At 45.8% G+C, this 23,930-nt stretch overlaps 1 protein-coding gene across 2 annotated transcripts in view; it reads left to right on the top strand.

Moving 5' to 3' along the window:
* Nucleotides 1-23,930, top strand: part of LOC124134929 (serine/threonine-protein phosphatase with EF-hands pef-1-like) — a 34,493-nt gene that overhangs the window by 1,059 nt on the left and 9,504 nt on the right. Inside the window, exons 2-15 of one of the 2 annotated variants that reach the window (XM_046500028.2) lie at nucleotides 2,016-2,135; nucleotides 3,515-3,632; nucleotides 4,806-4,922; nucleotides 5,122-5,248; nucleotides 6,103-6,276; nucleotides 7,558-7,641; nucleotides 9,249-9,377; nucleotides 10,603-10,712; nucleotides 11,154-11,309; nucleotides 12,280-12,371; nucleotides 15,401-15,481; nucleotides 15,665-15,797; nucleotides 16,991-17,121; nucleotides 17,935-18,041. In XM_046500028.2, the coding sequence (XP_046355984.1) occupies nucleotides 2,016-2,135; nucleotides 3,515-3,632; nucleotides 4,806-4,922; nucleotides 5,122-5,248; nucleotides 6,103-6,276; nucleotides 7,558-7,641; nucleotides 9,249-9,377; nucleotides 10,603-10,712; nucleotides 11,154-11,309; nucleotides 12,280-12,371; nucleotides 15,401-15,481; nucleotides 15,665-15,797; nucleotides 16,991-17,121; nucleotides 17,935-18,041 (1,679 nt within the window). Of the gene's footprint in view, nucleotides 1-2,015; nucleotides 2,136-3,514; nucleotides 3,633-4,805; nucleotides 4,923-5,121; nucleotides 5,249-6,102; nucleotides 6,277-7,557; nucleotides 7,642-9,248; nucleotides 9,378-10,602; nucleotides 10,713-11,153; nucleotides 11,310-12,279; nucleotides 12,372-15,400; nucleotides 15,482-15,664; nucleotides 15,798-16,990; nucleotides 17,122-17,507; nucleotides 17,865-17,934; nucleotides 18,042-23,930 lie in introns of those variants that run through there. The other variant, XM_048396031.1, reaches the window with a different exon arrangement.

Below are 23,930 nucleotides of genomic sequence, written 5' to 3'. Positions count from 1 at the left end.
ACCTCACATTCTTTTCATCATGACACGGGTACCAATATTCTGAATGAGGATGGAATGTTCTGACAGGTGTACAGTGTAACCCAATGTTGACAGGCCTGAACGTGTGCACTCTGAAGGGGGCAGCTTTGATGATGTCACACCTCTCTTTATAACGTCAAATCAATATCAAATACGGCTGTTCGAATGATAGATATACTTTAACTACTGTGACAGTGAGATGCAGTATAGTGTTACCCATCAAAGTGACCATATCGCTAGCTCTACATAGGAATTCCATGACTGGACGTGGGCTGGGACGATACGCCAACTGTGCGATCCTATACATATCACCATACCTTGGTCACGGTCCCATATGTATCACAATACTTGCTTGTACTCTTATCTTTGGTGTGTAAGCAATCTTTTTGGTAGTCAGGGAGGCCAAATACCTGGCCAAATCTCTGCTTTGAAAAACACTGGCTTCTAATCTAATCAAACCCGGCAATAAGTATTTTGTAACTCAACTAAAAAAAAACACAAGCTTTCTCTCCAATTTGTCCCTAAAAAAAGAAAGACTGAAGCCAGCTTTCTCTGTGCAGCGCTTGCATTGTTGGCTTCACTGTGCAGAGCTCTATTCTTTTGGTTTAGGAACAGAATCGAGCATGTTGTGTCATACTCGGAAATTATATCATGTATGTATGATTTAAAAAGACAGAGAACCGTTGACGTACTGTCCCTTTGAGGTCGATAATGTCCATATCTCTTCTAATCTTGATCCAAACATTAATCCTCAAAGGGCGCTTATCAGGTCCGGATTTCAAGGGGTACGTAAATTCCAGTGCCACACTCAAATTACTAGGTGTTTGTCAGATCAACTACTACACTCTTTTATCGTTACGATTTGCCACAGGCTTGGAACCTAATCATAATGTAACACCTTGTTTATATATAGCAATATTTTGTTTTTAGCAAATTTAGTTTACAATCCATTGCAATATGATATCAGAGGATCCCGATAAACCAAACAAATCATCAGCTCACCATTGAATCAGGTCACCGGCTGCCATATTCAAACTTCAATGTACGGTCCATTTTTTAAATGGGAGAATGTTAAACATGTTTAATGCAAGTGTAGCGGCCATAAAATTTCCGAGACCCGTGATGGGATTCGAACCACGGACCTTCTGATCCGAGGTTGGACGCCTTATCCACATGACCAAAGAGGTTAACCTCATCAGCAAGCTGACAAGGTAAGGATGTCATCTGTGGGATGACTCCAAGCCCTGCTACACAAGAAGTAACACAAGAGATGAATGTAGAACACTTTCCATTTATGCTCTTTCAAAGGTTATTGCAATTATCAGAGAAAATGTGTCTGAAAGTTGTCTAGCATTCGTCATATTGCTGCCATTTTGAAAATACTCCATAGCTTGCCTCCCTATCCTTGTGATTACAAGGAGCATGGTGATTTAAGTGTGATAATAACATACCTTGTAATTTGAAGGCATCACTGAAAACTGAAGGCAAAGGGGCCAATAAAGAATTAATCCCCTTTGAGGAAGAGTTACCGTCTTTTCGCGCATGTCAAATAAACGTCAAAACACCCAGGAATCTGAGTGCAGTGTTAGAATTTACATGCACCTTGCAATCTTGTGTTGTGTCTGGCCCTGCTTATAAGGGATGAATTGGAATCATGCATACACCACTCTGTACAGTGAACGATTTCAGTATAGTTTTGATGATATATCCTTGATCATACATTGTTTTAAAATTTATGAATGTAAAAGCAGGTTTAGAATTTTGATTCTTTTCTCACTAATCTGCAAATATTATCTGCTACAGAGTTGGTATTGGTAAAATTGGAACTGTCAAAACTCCTACTTGACTAGCACACTTACGTTAAATTAGGAATCAGAAAAGTATGTATTATCAATGGTTCGATAACATGGGGAATGAGACATTCTGTATAATGTTGAATTACAGAAAGTTCTTGTTTAGGTAATCATAGTACTCCTTGATGGTTTTGTCTGTTTCAGGTATGTGGACAAAGGATTGCTTTGAAAGGCGTATTACGCACCAACATCACAAGATTCTCTCACCGACCATCATCTACACATGTCATCTTTCTTACATCACCCCTCACAAGCATAGACCAGGTTAGCAGAACATATGGAATTTGGTCAGATACGATTGAAATTCTGAATGCGTTTACTACAGATACATCATGTATATCATGGAGTGTTCTTGCTCGAGACAGGTAGCAATAGGAAAGTTCCATTCTTTTATCACATTTTTTTATATGACATTCTTCTACATTATAACAAAATTGAAAATAACCTTCAGGATATTTTGGATGATGGTCAGTGTCCAAGAAAATGAGTGAGTGAGTGAGTGAGTTGGGTTTAACACCGCTTTTAACAGTATTCCAGTTATATCATGGCGTGTCAGCTTAATGTGGGAGGAAAGCCCGAAGTGATGCAGGTCCCAGATGTTTACCACTTCGGTGAAACCCACGAGCATGGGTATGGTGCTGACAAATCTAGAAACATAATCGGGGCGAACCGGGAACCAGAATCCACAATCATAGGTTTCTGGCGTGCCCAAGGGACGCAACTCTGCACAACGAATTGCAGCGCCTTAGACGACTGGGCCACCCGTGCCCCCCCCCCCAAGAAAAAGAACCGATCTGAAGCTCTGGTCATATGTTGGAGATACGTGATAAGCGTTAGAAATTGGCACTAGTCCTGTAGCCGTCGTCAAACTGCCCAATGGTTAAGGTATCATAAGGACTAGTAGAAGTTTGCCCTTTATAAGGCTTTTGCTACTTGTTATCATTATAAGGACTAGTAGACTAAAAATGTTAGTTTCTGCCCCTGGTGATACATTTTTATTGCATCCTCCATGTTTGGATTTCTGTGATAAAAAATCATGAATGAGAATATGAATAGAAACAATTGGACCACTTTCGCTCTATCATTTGTTTATATTCTTCATCATGTACATGAAAGGGTGGTCGGTTAGCCGAGTACTTGAAGCGTTAGCTCGTCACGCCGAAGACCCGGGTTCGATTCCCGACATGGGTACAATGTGTGAAGCCCATTTCTGGTGTCCCCGCCGTGATATTGCTGGAATATTGCTTAAAGTGGAGTAAAACCATAACACTCATTCGCTCATGTACATGATGTAGAAAACAATATACGAAGCAGCAACATTAATAAATGATGGCTTACTTTACTCAATGACTCGGCAACATGATCAACTACATGCCTTATGACCATATTTGTCATCCATTGTCAGTCATGTGAGGCTTTATTTATTTAGCCCCAACAGATTCATTAACTGAACTGATATCATATGAAAATAATCAATGATCAGCTGATGATCACAGATTTTATAATTTCTTTCAATGAACCAATCAATGTATGATGAAATCAATTAATTAGAACACCAGTGACAACCAATTATTCTCTTAAGGATGTTAGATGGTCTGTATTCTGTATCTTCTGTTGAAACATATATTTTGTTGTATTTTCAGTATCCAGACACCTCAGTATGGTTATCAGAGAGGGACATGGAGGAGCAGATGGCGCCAGGGGTCGAGCCCGGGATTTTAGGATTTGAACCACTCCGGCTCATTCAGCAACTCAAAGAAGGTGAGAGATTGATTTTCAGGACATGGCACATTTTGTTGAAATATTATCATGATTATTCAGGGAGTAACCTGGGTTATTTATTTTGGTGGTCCAAGTTAGTTGGGGTCCCCGATTAAATATGGTGGTCCAAAGCTATAAAATTGGGGTCGTGGAGAAATGTTAAAAATTGGATACTGTTCTGTATCATTGTGCATGTTAGAAGGAGCCTACATTAACCATATGACTTAAACACAAACTTGTTGATAGTGTTGTACTGCCTCACGTAAGCCTGAATGCAATAACATTGTTTCTCAATAAGTATCATACTGGAATTGAAGTATGACAATATTTAATGATATGTCAGGAGGCATGTCTTGACACCTCTCAGGAGTTATCTAGGATTTCAGACAAAGTGCCCTTGTCAGGCAAAATGGGAAAAAAGTGTGATATCGTTCAAATTTTTTTATTTTTTAATGTTCCCATTTAAAAAAAATCTGAAGACTTGGGAAATTATTAATTCCAATTGGGAATTGGTTGTCATTTGCTGAAGAGGGCTAGATAAATCCCTGATCTCTTCTGTAATGTGAATGTGCGAGACCATGTCAACTGTTCAAGTCAAGATGTAGCTGCAGACCTGTATTTCTGCCACTCACACACTATCATCTTTGTAAGCATTTATCAACCATAGATACAGTCTGCAATTTTATCTGTTAGTCACAATATCCAACTCCTGTAATATCCTTTCTGTTTTGAAACTCAGGTAATAATTGTTTCTTTCTTTCTTTGTTGTTTAACGCCGCATTCAGTAATATTTCAGCTATATGATGGCGTTCTGTAAATAATCGAGACAATCCAGTGATTGACATCATGAGCAGCGATCCACGCAATTGGGATACGATGTCATGCATCAACCAAGTCAGCGAACCTGACCATCCGATCCCTTTGGTCGCCTTTTATGAAAAGCATAGTCCCCTTTTATGTCAAGCATGGGTTGCTGAAGAGTGAAGACCTATTCTATCCCGGATCTTCACGGGTCTAGATATGTTAGTAATGAAATAGGGTGATAGTGTTGCCAAGAGATACGTTCTGGCTAGCTGACACAACAATTTTTGGCACAGACTGTTTAAATGAGAATTCCATGGTTTACAAAATAACACAAAAATAAATGTTAACAGAATCATTTCCCTATTTCAGATAGCTGCCCTGTAGGGAGCTTGGTGGAGAGTGGTGTGGAGTATGTTGACGGAGGGAATGGCTCGTCACTCACGCCACAGGAGACTCTGGTCAAGTCGGCCAAGCTAGCCAAGAAAGGTCTGTGTGAAGTGTATGCTCATCCTCGATACTCCAGTGTGCTACATCTGCAATGTGTTATGATAAGTACCCTGGACCCATTTGATTTACCAAAGTTAAATTTCTCGATCGTTATTAGACGTTATGGAGCGTGTAAGTTATCTACTGTTGTCTACACATTACTGAGCGTGTTAGTGATCTTTTACTATCTAAATTACAGAACAAGACATGCTGTTTGAAGAGTTCATCGACTTCTGTCACCCAAGCCATTCAATGAACTTCATGACGTTTGAGAGGTACATCACCACTAAAGGAGTGAAGGGAGGCAAGCCTCTGCCACTGTTCAGGTAGCTCTTCACAGATTTAGCAGGCTGTAGCCCCAGCGCTTTGCTGTGCACCATTGTTTCATGTAGAGTTTGAGGGTTTGGCATACTTAAATGAATTATTACTGAAATACTGCTCAAAGCTCTGATAAACCCAACTCACTCACTCACTCAGCCTGATAGTGTTAAGATTTAAGAATTGATGATTGGTTTGAAAAAGAAATCAATGATCGATTTAGGATCAATCATACGACATTTCCTCTGTATTCACCATGTGTAAATAACAATTGATAAAATAGCCAAACTGTGAAATGTACTAAATCATTTGTTACTATGTCATGTATTATTCTGCAACACAAATACCAAATCTACTAGGGCACTTTGCAACAGGCCTTGAAACTTTGTCTTGACTGACTCTTGTGTTTTAATACATGTTATACTTAATTCATTTCCACCCCCCATAAATTCATTAACATGATTAAAGTGAACTTATATTATTTGAAAATGATTGATTACAAATTTAGTTAATTCATTCTTCAGTTGGTCATGTTGGAAACTGCAAACAGTCAACGTTCGTCCAAGAGGCTTAATTTAACTCCAGTATTGTTTCAGCCATGTAAAACTGGCTTGTAGTTGCTGATAATGGAACAAAGAAAGAGAAAAAGTCGTAATTTTAAGTTATTGGATTAAATGCAATGCTATAATCATATAAAAAATATCCTCAATTTCAAATTTTTGTTTTTGTTTGGTTCAATGGGTACTTTTTTCAAAAAAATAGATAAATACCTGGTCTTCTACAATACAACTTGTTTGTAGCAGCCTCTGTCCCAACAGATAGTTGTTTCATAACGTGTGATGGTAATACTATATCTTCGCAGAGCATTTGACATCCACAAGAAGAACTACCTGACGTTCAAGGAGCTCTTGTTGGGGCTGGCATGTATGGAGCCGTGCACACAGCATGGTGGCATGCCGGCTGAGGCCCGTTGTAGATACATCTTCAGATACTATGATGCCAACAGTGACAACTTCCTGCAGTTTGATGAGTTCAGGTGAGTAAACCCTGGGATTCCAGGCAGGATAGGTCCTCAGTACACTGTGCTATTTGTATTTTCCTGGTACCCCATTACTTTCTGTAGGTCATCAGCACCTGATACTTGTTGTAGGTTGTCAGCACCCAGTGCTTGTTGTAGGTCGTCAGTACCAGATACTTCTTGTAGGTCATCAGCACCTTATTCTTGTAGGTCACCAGCACCTTATTCTTGTAGGTCCTCAGCACCAGATACTTGTTGTAGGTCCTCAGCACCAGATACTTGTTGTAGGTCCTCAGCACCAGATACTTGTTGTAGGTCCTCAGCACCTTATTCTTGTAGGTCATCAGCACCTTATTCTTGTAGGTCCTCAGCACCAGATACTTGTTGTAGGTCCTCAGCACCAGATACTTGTTGTAGGTCCTCAGCACCAGAAACTTGTTGTAGGTCCTCAGCACCTTATTCTTGTAGGTCATCAGCACCTTATGCTTGTAGGTCCTCAGCACCCAATGCTTGTAGGTCCTCAGCACCCAATGCTTGTAGGTCCTCAGCACCCAATGCTTGTAGGTCCTCAGCACCCGATACTTGTTGTAGGTCGTCAGCACCCGATAATTGTTGTAGGTCCTCAGCACCAGATACTTGTTGTAGGTCCTCAGCACCTTATGGTTGTAGGTCCTCAGCACCTTATGCTTGTAGGTCCTCAGCACCCAATGCTTGTAGGTCGTCAGCACCCGATACTTGTTGTAGGCCGTCAGCACCAGATACTTGTTGTAGGTCGTCAGCACCTTATTCTTGTAGGTCATCAGCACCCAATGCTTGTTGTAGGTCATCAGCACCCAGTGTTTGTTGTAGGATGCAGCACAAGGGCTTGTTGTAGGTCATCAGCACCCAATGCTTGTTGTAGCACCTGATGCTTGTAGGTCGTCAGCACCTGATGCTTGTTGTAGGTCATTAGCGCCCAATGTCTGTTATAGGTCATCAGCACCCTATGCCTGTAGGTTGTCATTGACGACCACCCGATGCTTGTTGTAGGTCCTTTGTACCCAATGCTAGTGATAACTTATGAACCATCTAAGAGCCAGAAATATCAGAAACAATACAGTAGTCGTGTATAAAACAAATTCGATGAGAGAAAGACCATGTGCAGCATGCAAACAACTGACATCAGGAGATTTGGGTTCCATTTATTGCATAGTTTGCTCATCTGGGAGTTTTAGCTGAATTTTAGTCTCTTCTAGGAGTAAGAAACCACGTCAATATGTTGCAGAGTCTGTTGTTAATTCTTCACATGTTTACTTTCAGAGATCTTGTTAAAGATGTGCGACACCTGAAGGGCCTCCCTGTTGACGAGGAATCAGTCATGGAGGATGCTACCAATAGTGCAAAGTTAGTTCATCATGTTCATCTGACAATACAAACACAGAACAAAAATGCTGTATTTACAGAATGATTTCTCTTTTCTAAAAGAGGGTAAATATATTGTTATGACATTACATAGCTTGGGCTGCTTTGTGGTCAAGGGCACTCGCTGTAACTTCTGAGAGTCTTTGCCATGTACATAGGGGTACCAGGGGTACATGTGCTCTTCTCTTGATTTCCAAGAATTAGTGGATGTCATATCATTGCACATAACAGTGTTTAAGCCTATTATAGATGGGGATCTATGTTAGGGTGAAGAAAATCCGCCACTGATACCCTGAACTTTGAGTGTCTTCCTTACAAGGATGGGACCGCCTCCGTGGTCTAGTGGTAGAGCGTCCACCCGGAGAGCGGAAGGTCCGGGGTTCGATCCCCGGTCGCGTCATACCAAAAGACGTTAAAAGATGGTACTTGTTGTTACCCTGTCTGGCGCTCGGCATTAAGGGGCTAAAACAAGGACTGGTCGGGTCGGAGTCAGTATACTGTGTCTGAGTGGGGTATTCATGTTAAAGTGCGGCATGGTATCTCAGTGAGCTAGCACTATAAATCGGCATCAGTTCGGACTAGCACAAGCGGCCACACACACACGTACTTGCACGTTGCTATATAAGTGCAATAATCTGATACGCGACGTTAAACCCTATTTCACCTCACCTCCTTACAAGGATGGAAATGTCACTGGCATGTAACATGAAACCTTAACTTCTATAAATATAATGATTTAAACAGCCATATGTTTTTGCTTCCTTATGTACGTGCATTGTTAATATGTATGCATACATACCATAACACCCTGCTAACTGTCACCTAAAACACACCAGATTATGCCCAGACAAGAAGATCATGTCATATTATTGGCATGCCTTTGGATTAGGCATTGCGTTGAAAAATCTGTCAGTATTGCATTTCATGAAAACTGTAAAGTGTTTGTTCTCAGGGTTTTGTTATATGCTTTGTACAGAAAACTATGTTTATAATGAACACGCTTATAATGAACGTTTTTGGTCCCGGGAACTGTATATATAATTCTAGTTTGTTATCATGGTTATAACCCTAGTTCATAATAAGCATGTATACACCATGCATTTATATATATATATGCATGCTGTATACATGCTTATATATATGCATGCTGTATACATGCTTATTACGAACTAGGGTTATAACAAACTAGAATTATAGCTCCCTTTGAGTTCCTTATATCCGTAGTTTATGGGGGGCACGGGTGGCCAAGTTGTCTAAGGCGCCGCGATTTGCTGTGCAGAATTGCGTCTCTTGGGCATGCCAGAAACCTATGATTGTGGGTTCGAATCCTGGTTCGCCCCGATTATGTTTCTAGGTTTGTCAGCACCATACCCATGCTCGTTGGTTTCACCGAAGTGGTAAACGTCTGAGACCAGCATCACTTCAGGCTTTCCTCCCACATGAAGCTGATACGCCGCGAAATAACTGTAATACTGTTAAAAGCGGCGTTTAACCCAACTCACTCACTCACTCACTCCGTAGTTTACTGTAAGGGAAGAAAGCATTGATTGTAGAGATAGTGTGAAGAGTGATGTTGGGCTTGATTCCAGGTTGTTTGGTGCTGACACAGTGGACAAGTTGCCCCTAGCTGAGTTCCTCATCGCCGTCGGACAGCTCAAGTTCCGCGGAACATCCGTTCTACTTCGTCTTCCTGTGTCTTGTACAAGTAATGTGAAAAGGTATTTATCATTACTTGATAAAGTGTCTAGCTATCTGATTGGCTGGCTGCCATCTTGTAAAAACACATACATGTCTGTTGGCCTTCCAGTACAGATATAGACCTGTGAAGATCCGGGGTAGAATAGGTCTTCAGCAACCCATTCTTGCCGTAAAAGGCGACTATGCTTGTCGTAAGAGGCGACTAACGGGATCGGGTGGTCATGCTCGCTGACTTGGTTGAAGTATGTCATCGATCCCAATTGCGTGGGTCGATGCTTATGATATCTATCACTGGATTGTCTGGTCCAGACTCGATTATTTACAGACTGCTGTCATATAGCTGAAATATTGCTGAGTGCGGCGTTAAACAACAAACCAACCAAATCCAGTACAGACATGATGTCATACTGTCTGAGGTCGACCTTTACAGATATCACAATATCATACTGTCTGATGGCCAGTCTGTACAGATGTCACAGACATCGCAATGTTATACGTCACCCTGTATGCACTGTATGTTACTGTACTAAGCATTGGATGGTTGTCTCAAGATTGATCTTTTTGTCAGACCAAAAAAATCACTGACAATAATTTATTGTAATGGGTGAATTTGTTGTGATAAATTTGATGTATGTGTCAATAGCAGGCTGGACAGGACTTCACCAGGTGAATGTATCATACAGTATGTGTATTCCCTCGATTTGTGGTCTCGTGGTATAAAAGGTCAGTCAGCTTGTAAAATCCAATACAGCTGCTACTAACACATGCAATGTTCTGTGCCAGCTCTTGCTAGCTGCCTGCTTAAAACAGGGATTGGTTAAATCACAAAGTGAGTATGTAATACTTATGGCAGTTGTAGCACCAAAATAGCTTTGAGAAATGGGGTCCTCAACATTGATAGTGATGATCCAAGCTGGATCGATTGTTTCTTTTGTGATTCTTTTCAAAGAGAAATGAGGGGCGGTTGGGTAGCCTAGTGGTTAAAGCGTTTGCTCGTCACGCCGAAGACCCGGGTTCGATTCTCGACATGGGTACAATGTGTGAAGCCCATCTTTTCTTGTGTCCCCCCGCCGTGATATTGCTGGAATATTGCTAAAAGCGGCGTAAAACCTCACTCACTCACTCAACCACTCAACCCACCCACTTCAAAGAGAAATGTCCAAACATTCTGATGAACAATATATAATGACAAATTTTACAAAGAGTTACCCAAGAATAAGATACTGTATTTGTCCCAACTTTCAGCATCACTGCCGACAACAACAAGTCTGATGACAGTGATGAAGAACCTCCATCAAAGAAGACCCGACCCAAGCTGATCAAATCCGCACAGTGGCCCCTAGATGTAGAAGACAGTGAGTTTATATGACTGAATGGGGTAATCTCATAAAATCTCATTAACTCTTGTATGATACCTCTCTGCTTGAAGATCTGAAGACACCTCCAGGTGGAGCGAACATTGACTGCCCAGTCTAATGAAGGATTCATCATAATCAGCTGATCAATATTTATTTAAACAACTTTGATTGAATGTTTTTTGTCTACATTCTGCATACTCTGGCTCAGTGATGACAAGCTAAAATAAAATCACGTGACCAGACTTTTTTCACATCATAAAATATCTGAAATACTGTTCAGAGCTAATCACTCACTCTTTCCCCAATGCTGATTTCGTGTGTTGAATGCAGCTAGCTTGATGTACCTATTTCTGGACTAGTTTGAGGCCTACAGAAAGTTCCCAGATAGTCCACAGTCCAAGTGCAGGACTAATGATGCATGTTATGTGTGTGTTGCAGCAGGCAAGGTGGACCCTGTGTTCAAGCACCCCGACGGACGAGCTCCCCATGCTGTGAGGATGTCCCCCTTACCCAAGTACGAGCTGGCGACGCACACGGTCAAAGTCAGGAGGACAGGCACGCTGGCAGATGTCATGGCTCTCTGGGACCTACAGGGTCAGTGGAGAGTCTATCTTTTGGACCCCAGAACATGTGTTTAATAGAACATTCACCCACATTCCACCTGCATTCCCTTCTCAGCACCAGCAGCCTCAACTCATCCTATATGGACTGGAGACTATAGTGTAAACCTTTTGAAATCACATATTTGTACCCTTGATTCACATAGGGGTTGGAGACCCCTGTACTCAACAGCTGTCTTGATAACTTTTGAAGTTTGTTTTGGCATTGTAAACTCCCATAGATTTCACCTTTCTACCTTGAAAACTGTACACATTACACTTTTGTAATCATGATAAATTAAAGAAAAACTTTTATTGTAGTCGATGTGGTATCTTTTTCTCAGTGATGTACAAAAGGTTGCATTAGTGATGTACAGGTTCTTTTCTATAGAGTGATAGTTTCATTTGGGATACCTGCTGATGGTTTCATTTGAGATTCTTGCTGATGGTTTCATTTGAGAGTCTTGCTGATGGTTTCATTTGAGAGTCTTGCTGATGGTTTCATTTGAGATTCTTGCTGATGGTTTCATTTGAGATTCTTGCTGATGGTTTCATTTGGGAGTCTTGCTGATGGTTTCATTTGGGAGACTTGCTGATGGTTTCATTTGAGATTCTTGCTGATGGTAAATTTTGGTCTTGTTGATGCTTTATATAAGAGATGTGCTGATGGCTTCATTTGAGAGACTTGCAGATGGTGTCATATAGGAGACTTACTCATTAGAGACACTTGTTGATGGTTATTTTAAGAGACGTGCTGATGGTTTCATTTGAGACACTTGCTCATTTGAGAGTCATGTTTTAGTACTGATTTGTGGTATGTTTTATTCAATACTCCTGATGGCTTTATTCATAACTTGCTGAAGGTTATATATGTGATTTTCTGACGGTTTATAACCATGATTAGGCATTTGCCAAATGTTTTACTTTTGTCCTTCTGATGGTTTTATTTCTGATTTGTTGGGCAGGTACACCGGCTGTGAGTGGAAGTACCGACCACCATCTTGAAGGAGATGTCTCTAGATTTCAACGAATGCCCTCCATCGACTCCTTCAACCAAGTAAGTATATTCTAGTTCTAGTTCAGTGGTTGCTCTGTTGGAATACTATCAACCTTTGTTTCTAGTAAGGATGTGGGATATTCTAGTGGTTAAGGCATTGTCTGGCAAAAGATCTAGGTTTGATTCACGACATTGGTACAGTGAATGAAGCCCATTCATGGTTTTTCCCTGTGTCCCTTGCAGGATCTCCCTAGGGGATTCCGTGTCACTTGCAGGACCTCCCTATGGGATTCTGCGTTCCTTGCAGGACCTCCCTACAGGATTCTGTGTCCCTTGCAGGACCTCCCTAGGGGATTTCATGTCCCTTGCAGGACCTCCCTATGGGATTCTGCGTTCCTTGCAGGACCTCCCTATGGGATTCCGTGTCCCTTGCAGGATCTCCCGTCCCTTGCAGGATCTCCCTATGGGATTCCATGTCCCTTGCAGGATCTCCCTAGGGGATTCCGTGTCCCTTGCAGGATCTTCCTGTGGGATTCAATGTCCCTTGCAGGATCTCCCTATGGGATTCCATGTCCCTTGCAGGATCTCCCTATGGGATTCCATGTCCCTTGCAGGATCTTCCTATGGGATTCCATGTCCCTTGCAGGATCTCCCTATGGGATTCCGTGTCCCTTGCAGGACCTCCCTATGGGATTCCATGTCCCTTGCAGGATCTCCCTACGGGATTCCATGTCCCTTGCAGGACCTCCCTATGGGATTCCGTGTCCCTTGCAGGATCTCCCTACGGGATTCCATGTCCCTTGCAGGATCTCCCTAGGGGATTCCATGTCCCTTGCAGGATCTCCCTAGGGGATTCCGTGTCCCTTGCAGGATCTTCCTGTGGGATTCAATGTCCCTTGCAGGATCTCCCTATGGGATTCCATGTCCCTTGCAGGATCTCCCTATGGGATTCCGTGTCCCTTGCAGGATCTCCCTATGGGATTCCATGTCCCTTGCAGGATCTCCCTATGGGATTCCGTGTCCCTTGCAGGATCTCCCTATGGGATTCCATGTCCCTTGCAGGATCTCCCGAGGGGATACCGTGTCCCTTGCAGGATCTCCCTAGGGGATACCGTGTCCCTTGCAGGATCTCCCGAGTGGATTCCTTGTCCCTTGCAGGATCTCCCTAGGGGATTCCATGTCCCTTGCAGGATCTCCCTAAGGGATTCCATGTCCCTTGCAGGATCTCCCTATGGGATTCCATGTCCCTTGCAGGATCTCCCGAGGGGATACCGTGTCCCTTGCAGGATCTCCCTAGGGGATACCGTGTCCCTTGCAGGATCTCCCGAGTGGATTCCTTGTCCCTTGCAGGATCTCCCTAGGGGATTCCATGTCCCTTGCAGGATCTCCCTAGGGGATTCCATGTCCCTTGCAGGATCTCCCTAGGGGATTCCATGTCCCTTGCAAGACCTCCCTAGGGGATTCCATGTCCCTTGCAGGACCTCCCTAGGGGATTCCGTGTCCCTTGCACGATCTCTTTAGGGGATTCTGTGTCCCTTGCAGGTTCTCCCTAGGGGATTCTGTGTCCCTTGCAGGTTCTCCCTAGGGGATTCTGTGTCCCTTGCAGGATCTCCGTACGGGATTCCGTGTCCCTTGCAGGATCTCCCTAAGGGATTCCATGTCCCTTGCAGGATCTCCCTAGGGGATTCCATGTCCCTTGCAGGATCTCCCTAGGGGATTCCATGTCCCTTGCAAGACCTCCCTAGGGGATTCCATGTCCCTTGCAGGGCCTGCCTAGGGGATTCCGTGTCCCTTGCAGGATCTCTTTAGGGGATTCTGTGTCCCTTCCAGGTTCTCCCTAGGGGATTCTGTGTCCCTTGCAGGTTCTCCCTAGGGGATTCTGTGTCCCTTGCAGGATCTCCGTACGGGATTCCGTGTCCCTTGCAGGATCTCCCTAAGGGATTCCATGTCCCTTGCAGGATCTCCCTAGGGGATTCCATGTCCCTTGCAGGATCTCCCTACGGGATTCCGTGTCCCTTGCAGGATCTCCCTAAGGGATTCCATGTCCCTTGCAGGATCTCCCTAGGGGATTCCATGTCCCTTGCAGGACCTCCCTATGGGATTCCATGTCCCTTGCAGGATCTCCCTAAGGGATTCCATGTCCCTTGCAGGATCTCCCTAAGGGATTCCATGTCCCTTGCACGACCTCCCTATGGGATTCCATGTCCCTTGCAGGATCTCCCTATGGGATTCCATGTCCCTTGCACGACCTCCCTATGGGATTCCATGTCCCTTGCAGGATCACCCTAAGGGATTCCATGTCCCTTGCATGACCTCCCTAGGGGATTCCATGTCCCTTGCAGGACCTCCCTAGGGGATTCCATGTCCCTTGCAGGATCTCCCTAAGGGATTCCATGTCCCTTGCACGACCTCCCTATGGGATTCCATGTCCCTTGCAGGATCTCCCTAAGGGATTCCATGTCCCTTGCATGACCTCCCTAGGGGATTCCATGTCCCTTGCATGACCTCCCTAGGGGATTCCATGTCCCTTGCAGGACCTCCCTAGGGGATTCCATGTCCCTTGCAGGATCTCCCTAAGGGATTCCATGTCCCTTGCAGGACCTCCCTAGGGGATTCCATGTCCCTTGCAGGACCTCCCTAGGGGATTCCATGTCCCTTGCAGGACCTCCCTAGGGGGTTCCATGTCCCTTGCAGGACCTCCCTAGGGGATTCGACAGCAAACGATGCTGGACATAAGGGAACATAATACATCAGGTGATCAGGCTCAGTCACTTGGTTCAGTGAGTGTCACCGTATCCGGATAGCATGGATCATTACTCATAATATCACTGGATTTCATGTCTACATTATTTACAGGCTGCTGTCATATGGCAAGATTATTGCTGAATGCAGCATAAAACACAAAACAAACAAAAAACACACACCAAAAACAACCTTGCTGGAATATTCCCAAAAGTGGCATAAAAACACACCAGAGTACAGTGGCAGTTCAAAGTACTAAGCAAAAAATGAAGACTTCTTAGCTGAGGCTTTTTCCATCACAAAAAACATGTGACATGATCGGCTTGCTATTGTGCCAATACTTTCAGCGATCTCATCCAAATGAAATGCTGACAGGACTCCGCTATTTTGAGAGAGCAATCAAGGGAGAGAATGGAGGACTGCCCAAGGTAAGACCATACAAAAAAGTATTCTATCTGGTCTGTTTGTTTGGCCTAAAATGATGTGACAATGCATTTCTTTTCTGTTGATAAGCTCATTGCAATTACAAGTTTTCATTTTGAACAGCGTCTCCAGACCTGCTTGATGGATTGATGTCCTGCATATTAGAATGATTGTCTGTTCTGTTCCAGCCTGCATTCAACTGGGGCCAGGTTGATAGAAATGCTCTCGCAAAGTGCCTTCTGACATTGTGTCGTCAAGCTAAAGATATCCTCGGCCAAGAACCACGGCTGCTGAAACTCAAGTCACCGGTTTATATACTTGGTAAGAAATGCAGGGTAGAACACCTCACTGGACTGAAACACGAAGTAATAACAAAATAAACATGCATGCATTTCAACCTCAGTATTGTTTATACAAACTGTTGAGGCACCCAGTAGAATGAGGTGGTAATGTGACTGTTAACCTTTTAGCACCAAACAGGCAGCTTGGGTTGTATACTCCCTAGGGAGCTGAGAATGAAATCAGTGCACACTGATCTCATTGATAGGGGTAATAACCGAGTAGCACTTTAAGTTTGCCCCTCTGTGGTGTGGAAATATAGCGTTATATAAATGCCATCATCATCATCATCATCATCATCATGCAGCATTAAACAACAAACAAAAAACAACAACATATGTTTATATGTGATATGATTGCTGACTGTGCAGGGTTAGAAATTAGTTTGTAGTTTCACTAGTCCACAAAAATGATGATCTGTTACAGAGTTGCCATGTGCCAAATGTTAAAGTGGTAGTCCACAAAGAAATTCCACTTGTTTTGAACCCTGTAAAATATAGCATTCTGTTTCTGATGGTGATTCACTTAATATGTAATATTTTTTATGATGGTAATATCCACTTACTAAATATTGTGATGTTAATGTTGATGTCCAGATAGTATGTTAATGAGTTGGGTTTACCGCTGCCTTGAACAGTATTCCTGTTACATCATGGCGTGTCAGCCTAATGTGGGATGAAAGCATGAACTCATGCAGGTCTTAGATGTCTACCACTTTGGTGAAGGGGCGGTGGGGGGGTAGCCCAGTGGTTAAAGCATTTGATGGCCAACGGACCGGGTTTCGATTTTTCCCCCACATGGGATCAATGTTTAAAGTCCATTTCTGGCATCCCCCATCTGTGATATTGCTTGAATATTGCTTAAAGTGGCGTAACACTATCACAACAGGTATGGTGATGGAAAACCCTACCCACATAACCAGGGCAAACCGGGGTTCGAACCCACTATCAAAAGGTTCTGGCATGCCCAAGGGACACAGCTGTGCACAGCAAATTGTGACTCCTTAGACGACAGGGCCACCTGTGATCCCTAGATAATAAATGACATTGTGTTTATGATGATGAATCACTTAAAAGAGAACATTTCTTTGTATGATAGCAATGTCCACTTAGAAAATATTGAGTGTTTGTGATAGTGATGTCTGAGTAATACATGACGTTGTATTTCTGGTGAAGGTGATATCCATGGCAACTTCCGAGACCTGGTGAGTTTTGAGAAGGCGTTGTGGAGGATGGGTCCTCTCCTCACTCCAGCCTCCTTCCTGTTCCTCGGGGACTACGTCGACAGGGGCGAGTGTGGCATTGAGGTGAGCTCGTCAACACTCAACTCCTTATATCCTGTAATCAATCAGACGTATCAAATCTGAATTGAGTAACTGCATATAAATGCAAAAAGAAATTTTTATAAGAAAACTTTCTTTCAATGTGAATTGGTTGGCATTGTCAGATACTAGGTAAACTCTGAATACTGAGCTGTGGCCGAATATTTGAAAATATTACAGTAGGATTATCTACTGTGTTCAAGATTATTTCCACATTTATCAACTTTTGTCATTGGATCTAATAACCACATAATAAGAAACCCTGGTCTTGCTGTAAGAATGTGATCCTGTCTACAGATCGTGTCCTACCTCCTGGTCCAGAAGCTGCTCTCCCCAGGGCTTGCTGTTATAGAATGTGATCATGTTTACAGGTCGTGTCCTACCTCCTGGCCCAGAAGCTGCTCTCCCCAGGGCTTGCTGTTAACGAATGTGATCATGTTTACAGGTCGTGTCCTACCTCCTGGTCCAGAAGCTGCTCTCCCCAGGGCTTGCTGTTAACGAATGTGATCATGTTTACAGGTCGTGTCCTACCTCCTGGCCCAGAAGCTGCTCTCCCCAGGGCTTGCTGTTAACGAATGTGATCATGTCTGCATGTCGTGTCCTACCTCCTCTCCAGGGCTTGCTGTTAATGAATGTGATCATGTTTACAGGTCGTGTCCTACCTCCTGGCCCAGAAGCTGCTCTCCCCAGGGCTTGCTGTTAACGAATGTGATCATGTTTACAGGTCGTGTCCTACCTCCTGGCCCAGAAGCTGCTCTCCCCAGGGCTTGCTGTTAACGAATGTGATCATGTTTACAGGTCGTGTCCTACCTCCTAGCCCAGAAGCTGCTCTCCCCAAACAAGTTCTTCCTGCTGAGAGGCAACCATGAACTCCGAAGTGTCCAAGAAATGTTCCATTTCAAAACGTAAGTGGCTTAGTGTTAGGAACTGATTGACAGTGACATACTTATATGTTCGTCAGACATTACCAGGCTGTGCCAAGAACGTAGTCTGCTACAGTGATCCCTCGCTATTGGGCACTTCGATAAAGCGCTACCTCGGTTACTACGTGCGGTATCGCATGGCTCCCAAAATTTATGTACACTTATAATACTGAGAATTTTACACAGCCGTGATTGTATTGTTGTTCGTTGTTCATTTGCACATAACGCTTCTCATTGCATAATCAACCGTTTATCGTTGAATGGAGTTCTAATAATCTGTTTGAAAACATCAGCGGCAAGTCCCGGAAATATGATTGTTCTACTAGTTAACTTTTCACACTATACATCCTTTGATCTTAGAAGAGCATGCATGCAATAAAAGAGAACCACAAGCGAAGTTTATTTTCTTAATTAGTGGGCAATCCAATTTGAGGCGACACTGTCAACTCACATGTATTCTCTTTCTGATTAAATCCTCCTTGGGGCACTTATTGCATTTTCCTTGCTCAAGAAAATCTATATGACATAGTTGTAACCATTTTCCTTAATAAAAAATGTTACCACACAAAAAACTTCGTTTTTGTATGATATACGACCACCCTTACGGGGCCTCACCCCCAACGGCGCCTCACGCCAGGGGGAGCAACTCTCACCCAAATCACTTTCCTTATGTCATCTGTAAGAGACAGACGTGTTGATTTTTCACACAAGACAAAAATAAGAGAAATCTATCGTTCGACAAGAACCATGGCTGACCAAACTGTATGTATGGTACATTTCTTTCTTTGCAAAGGCGTAATACCTCGCATTGTGAAGTTATAGAGTTGTAATAATACGCCACGTGCACGGTACCTTTGAATTCAAATGGCCGTAATGGCGTCCATATTGTAGTTCCACGGGCTGATACATGTAACACCAAGGCCATTAAGAAACGGCTTGGGGTTTTGTTATATCATACAGCATTGGTCTACAATTTTTTCCTTTACAAAACCCAAGGTGGTGTGTTAATTCATAAACTACACTTACCTTTTTTACGGGTTTTTACACCTTAGCGCGTAACACGCCCCTTTGGTGTTATAATTATACTACACATTGGCTATTAGTATCGCGTTACAAATCGCATTCTACATTACGCCTTTGCTTCTAGTTTCACAATTTATGCACGTTTCTTTCCGATCTTTATATCGCACTGATACACGTTGATACCCTTCCCGCCCACCTCAGAAATTACGGTCTTGTTTACAAGACCTTCAAACTGTGTACGGGTTGTTCTAAGACAGGCACGAACGCTGCCGAATATGTCTGGCGGAGGACATTGCCTTTACCCCCCGGGGCCCCCAAAAGAGACAAGTTGACTTGTTCCACTTTAAAGAGGTCTATTAAAGGCGGGGGTAGATATCAGATCTACTAAGACATCCCCCCCTCCCCATCTAAAAAGGGTAAAAAAGCTGCCGAGATTGTCTCCCCCGCTCCCTCTCCGGGGGCCGGGGGAGAAGGCTCGAGGGTCCCCGTAGTAAGCACTGCACCCTCTCCTGCACTGTCTTTGGCAGACTTTTCTGCGTTACTTAAGTCGCAGATGGCGTCGATGATGGAGGAGGTAAAGTCTCAGCTCCGAGAGGAGATGCGGACCGAGCCTTCCCCGTTGTCGGCGCCGGACGCGGCTTCGAGACCTTGTGATATGCCCGGCGTCGGCCGAGGCAGGCAACTTGGTCTCGGGGACGATCTCAGACCGGGCTTCGGCGCCGGCTCGAGGTCGCTCCCCAGCGGAGGGGTGGCGGGCGCCGGCCCGTGCACTACCGACGCACAATTTTTCCCTAGCGGAGCCAGACGCCTCTTCCGAGGCCGAGGCTTTCACTAGTGGATTCGTAGCCCGGAGCCAGGGGGGTTCCCTTGGTATCGGGGACGATCCGAGACCGAGCTTCGGCTCCGGCTCGAGGTCGCTCCCCAGCGTAGTGGTGGCGGGCACCGGCCCGTGCACTACCGACGCACAATTTTCCCTAGCGGAGCCAGACGCCTCTTCCGAGGCCGAGGCGTCCACTAGTGGATACCTAGCCCGGAGCCAGGTTGGTTCCCTTTGTCTCGGGGACGATCCGAGACCGAGCTTCGGCTCCGGCTCGAGGTCGCTCCCCAGCGTAGTGGTGGCGGGCACCGGCCCGTGCACTACCGACGCACAATTTTCCCTAGCGGAGCCAGACGCCTCTTCCGAGGCCGAGGCGTCCACTAGTGGATACCTAGCCCGGAGCCAGGTTGGTTCCCTTTGTCTCGGGGACGATCCGAGACCGAGCTTCGGCTCCGGCTCGAGGTCGCTCCCCAGCGTAGTGGTGGCGGGCACCGGCCCGTGCACTACCGACCCACAATTTACCCTAGCGGAGCCAGACGCCTCTTCCGAGGCCAAGGCTTTCACTAGTGGATACCTAGCCCAGTGCCAGGTGGGTTCCCTTGAACCTCCGGCACCTCGGCACCGGGACTCGGCCTCGGGCCGGGTGCAGAGACACGTGCGGGACAGGATTGTCCATGTACTGCCTCAGGTTGCTGCGCCCATGCCAGAGTCGGAGACATCCAACTTGACTAAGGTCAAGCAGGGCCGGCGGTTGCCCCCCCTTTCCCGTGTGCGGTGCGGAGTTGAAGGCTGCTTACATATGCTTCGAGGAGCAATATCATAATGCATGCCAACAGCTCCGTGTGTCCGTACACTCCGCGTATCTGTCGGCTGTACAGAGGGAGTTAGCGGGAGAGGGGCCGGCCGACTCTTCGGAGTTGGCCGCGCAACTAACATTATCTTGCGCGGGACGCTATTCGTAGCTGTGCATCGCAGATGATGTGCGCTGTTATGTGCATGCGCAGGCGGTGGATGTCGGTATCTAAATACTCGACTTACACACGCCAAGACCTACTTGCTTTGCCGTATAAGAGGGTGCCACCCTCTTCCCTGGGGCTCAGCAGGCGGTCCGAGAGGCTGCTCAATTGTATACTTCCATCAAAGACTCATAAGGCCTTGTTGGAGGTACCAAGCGTTAAAACCGCGTAAGCGGGCCTCTCCAATTGTCCCCTCCTACGCTAACGCACGGGTCAGACGTCCACACCTGCTTGGAAGCCGCCGCTTCCTTCAGGTATAAGGGCGCCGTGAGGAGCAAGAGAGGCACGGGCCGGGGCAAGGCAGCTGGTCGAGGCCAACAGCTTTTTCGCGGGGCTGGGAACGATGGGTTCCCATTAGCGCCCGAAGAGCCCCGGGTGAACCCATAGTCGCAAGTTATCGGGAAAACTCATCCGCTCCTCCACTTTTCCGGGATAAAGCACACACCGGTGCCTGCTACCCGAGAGAAGGCGGAATTCCTCCGTGCCGAGGTCGACGCACTTCTTATGAAAGCTGCGATCGAACCGGGTCCCGAGGGACAGGAAAGCGAGGGCTTCTACTCGACTTGTTTCCTAGTCACCAAACAGTGATCTCAACTGTCGAGACAGGAGAAAGGCGTATTTTAAGTCTATTGACGTTAGCCAATCTCCACATACCAATACATCCAGAGTTCAAGAAATACCTGAGGTTTTCTTTCGACGGGAGGTGTTATCAGTTCAGGGTTCTACCATTCGGGATCTCCACGGCCCCGAGGGTGTTCACCAAGCTGATGTTGATTCCCGCCCAAGTGGCCAGGTCAAAAGGTCGGTTCTGCCATCCGTACCTCGACGACTAGGTTACTAAGAGCTCTATTGCAATCCCTGAGTCAGATAGCTACACAACAAGTGATAGATATTCTGATCACTCTAGGGTGGATGGTCAATCTCAAGAAGTCAGATCTGAGCCCCACTCAGAATCTAGTCTTCCTAGTGGCTAATTTCAACACGGTGAGAGGACGTGTATCTCTGTCACAAGATATCAAGTCCCTTAAGCGCAAGTCACACTGCTCGTACATGGCTCCAGTTACTGGACAACATGGCGGCGACAGTGGATTTGGTCTGGCGGGCGCGCTTGAGAATGAGTCCCATTCAACAAGCACTCCGTCGACTTTGGGCGAACTCGGAAGATCTCGAGACTGTGCTCGAGACTCCGTAGTGGCTCATTACACACCTCCAGTGGTGGACCGAGGTCGGGAATCACTCCCGTTCCGTCTCTCACAGTTCAAACAGACGCGTCACTCTCCGGCTAGGGAGGCGTTCTGAATGATCACACTGCCTCGGGACTATGGTCCCAGCAGGAGATCAAACTGCATATCAATGTGCTAGAACTGAGAGCGGTCAGGTTGGTGTTCCAACGCTTCCCGGATCTGCTTCGTGGCCAAGTGGTTCGTCTAGAGATGGACAACCAAACGGCGATGACTTACATCCGGAAGCAGGGGGGAACGGCGTCTCCGTCGCTTCGACGAAAGACGTGGCAGTTCCTACTATAGTGCGACTCTCACGATATCAGGGTGCTACCTGTTTATCTCCCGGGGGTGGACAACGTCCGTGCGGACGCTCTGTCTTGCCGGATCCTCGCTCCTCACGAGTGGAGGCTCGACCCGGGGATATTCGGGATTTTCTCCCTGTTATACAGGTCGTTACAGGTGGATCTGTTTGCGTCTGGGTTAAATAACCAGACACCAACGTTCTGCTCCCGAGTCCACGACCCGAGGTCGGTGGCACCGGACGCCTTTCAGCTAGATTGGACGGACAGTTCTGTGGGCATTCTCCCCAGTACCTCTGATTTCCAAGGTCCTGTCTCAGCTAGGCACTCAGCCTGCGCGACTAATTGTGCTCCTGGCACCTCTTTAGTCGGCGCAGAGTGGGTTTCCAGTAATACTCAGGTTTCTGGCTCAGCCTCCTGTTATATTACCTTTACGACCGGACCTCCTATCCCAGAACGGGGCCCTCCACCCGAATCTCAGGATTCAATGGGTGGCTTGGCCACTGTCAGGAATCGCCTCCAGAAGAGCGGTATTCCTGCACGAGTTGCAGACACAATACTGGCTTCGCGGAGGGATTCGACAAACGTTCAGTACGATAGATAGGCCTGCTATGCGCCCAGGTGTGTCGATAGAGGGATTGCAGATCTTTTTTCTGCAGATCTCGTATCCGTGCTTGAGTTTCTCCAGTCGCGACTAGATGACGGCCTGGCCGCATCAACAGTCCGAGGGTACTCTACAGCTATCGCAGCTTTTCACGTCCCTGTCGACGGGGCACTTCTGGGTGCACACCCATTAGTGCAGCGCTTTTTAGCAGGTGTGGACAGGATCCGACCGCCAGTCCGGCGGATCAGTCCCCCTTGGGACTTGTCAATCATTCTAGATTGGCTGTCCGGTCCTTCCTTTCGGGATCTGTCGTCTCTCTCTCTTCAGCTGTTGAGCTGGGAGACGGCGTTCCTTGTGGTGGTAACGTCCGGCAGACGGGTAGGCGACATTCGTGTTATGTCAGCCGATCCCAAAATAACTGTCTTCCATGGGGTCGATAAATATCACCGGGACAGTCAGTTTTCGTCTACCGGACTATTACCGTCCTAGGGTCGCACACGATTCCACGTGAACGGCTCCTATTGAGCTACCCGCTCTTTCACAGCCTTCCTCGTCGGGGACCACTGCAAGACATGCTCATGTCTTGGATGTCCGCACGACTCTCAAGGCCTATATCAGCAGAAATATGGGTGTCCGTAAGGATAACCAACTATTTTGCTGTTACTGCGGTAGGAAGGTTGGCTCACCTGCGAGTAAACAATCTATCTCGAGGTGGATAGTTTCAAACATTTGTACAGCGTATACGCTTACAGGCAGGGACCCCCCTACCAGGTTGAAGGCTCATTAGGTTAGAGCAGTGGCTGCGTCAAAAGCGTACGCCGCGGCTCTGCCCATTGAGCAGATCTGCTCCGCGGCTATTTGGAGCCAGCCGAGCACGATTCATCAAACC

Source organism: Haliotis rufescens, unplaced genomic scaffold (assembly GCF_023055435.1).
Source record: "Haliotis rufescens isolate VD_foot unplaced genomic scaffold, xgHalRufe1.0.p SCAF_15, whole genome shotgun sequence".
Classification (NCBI taxonomy): domain Eukaryota; kingdom Metazoa; phylum Mollusca; class Gastropoda; order Lepetellida; family Haliotidae; genus Haliotis; species Haliotis rufescens.
This window is presented reverse-complemented; position numbering and strand designations above follow the sequence as displayed.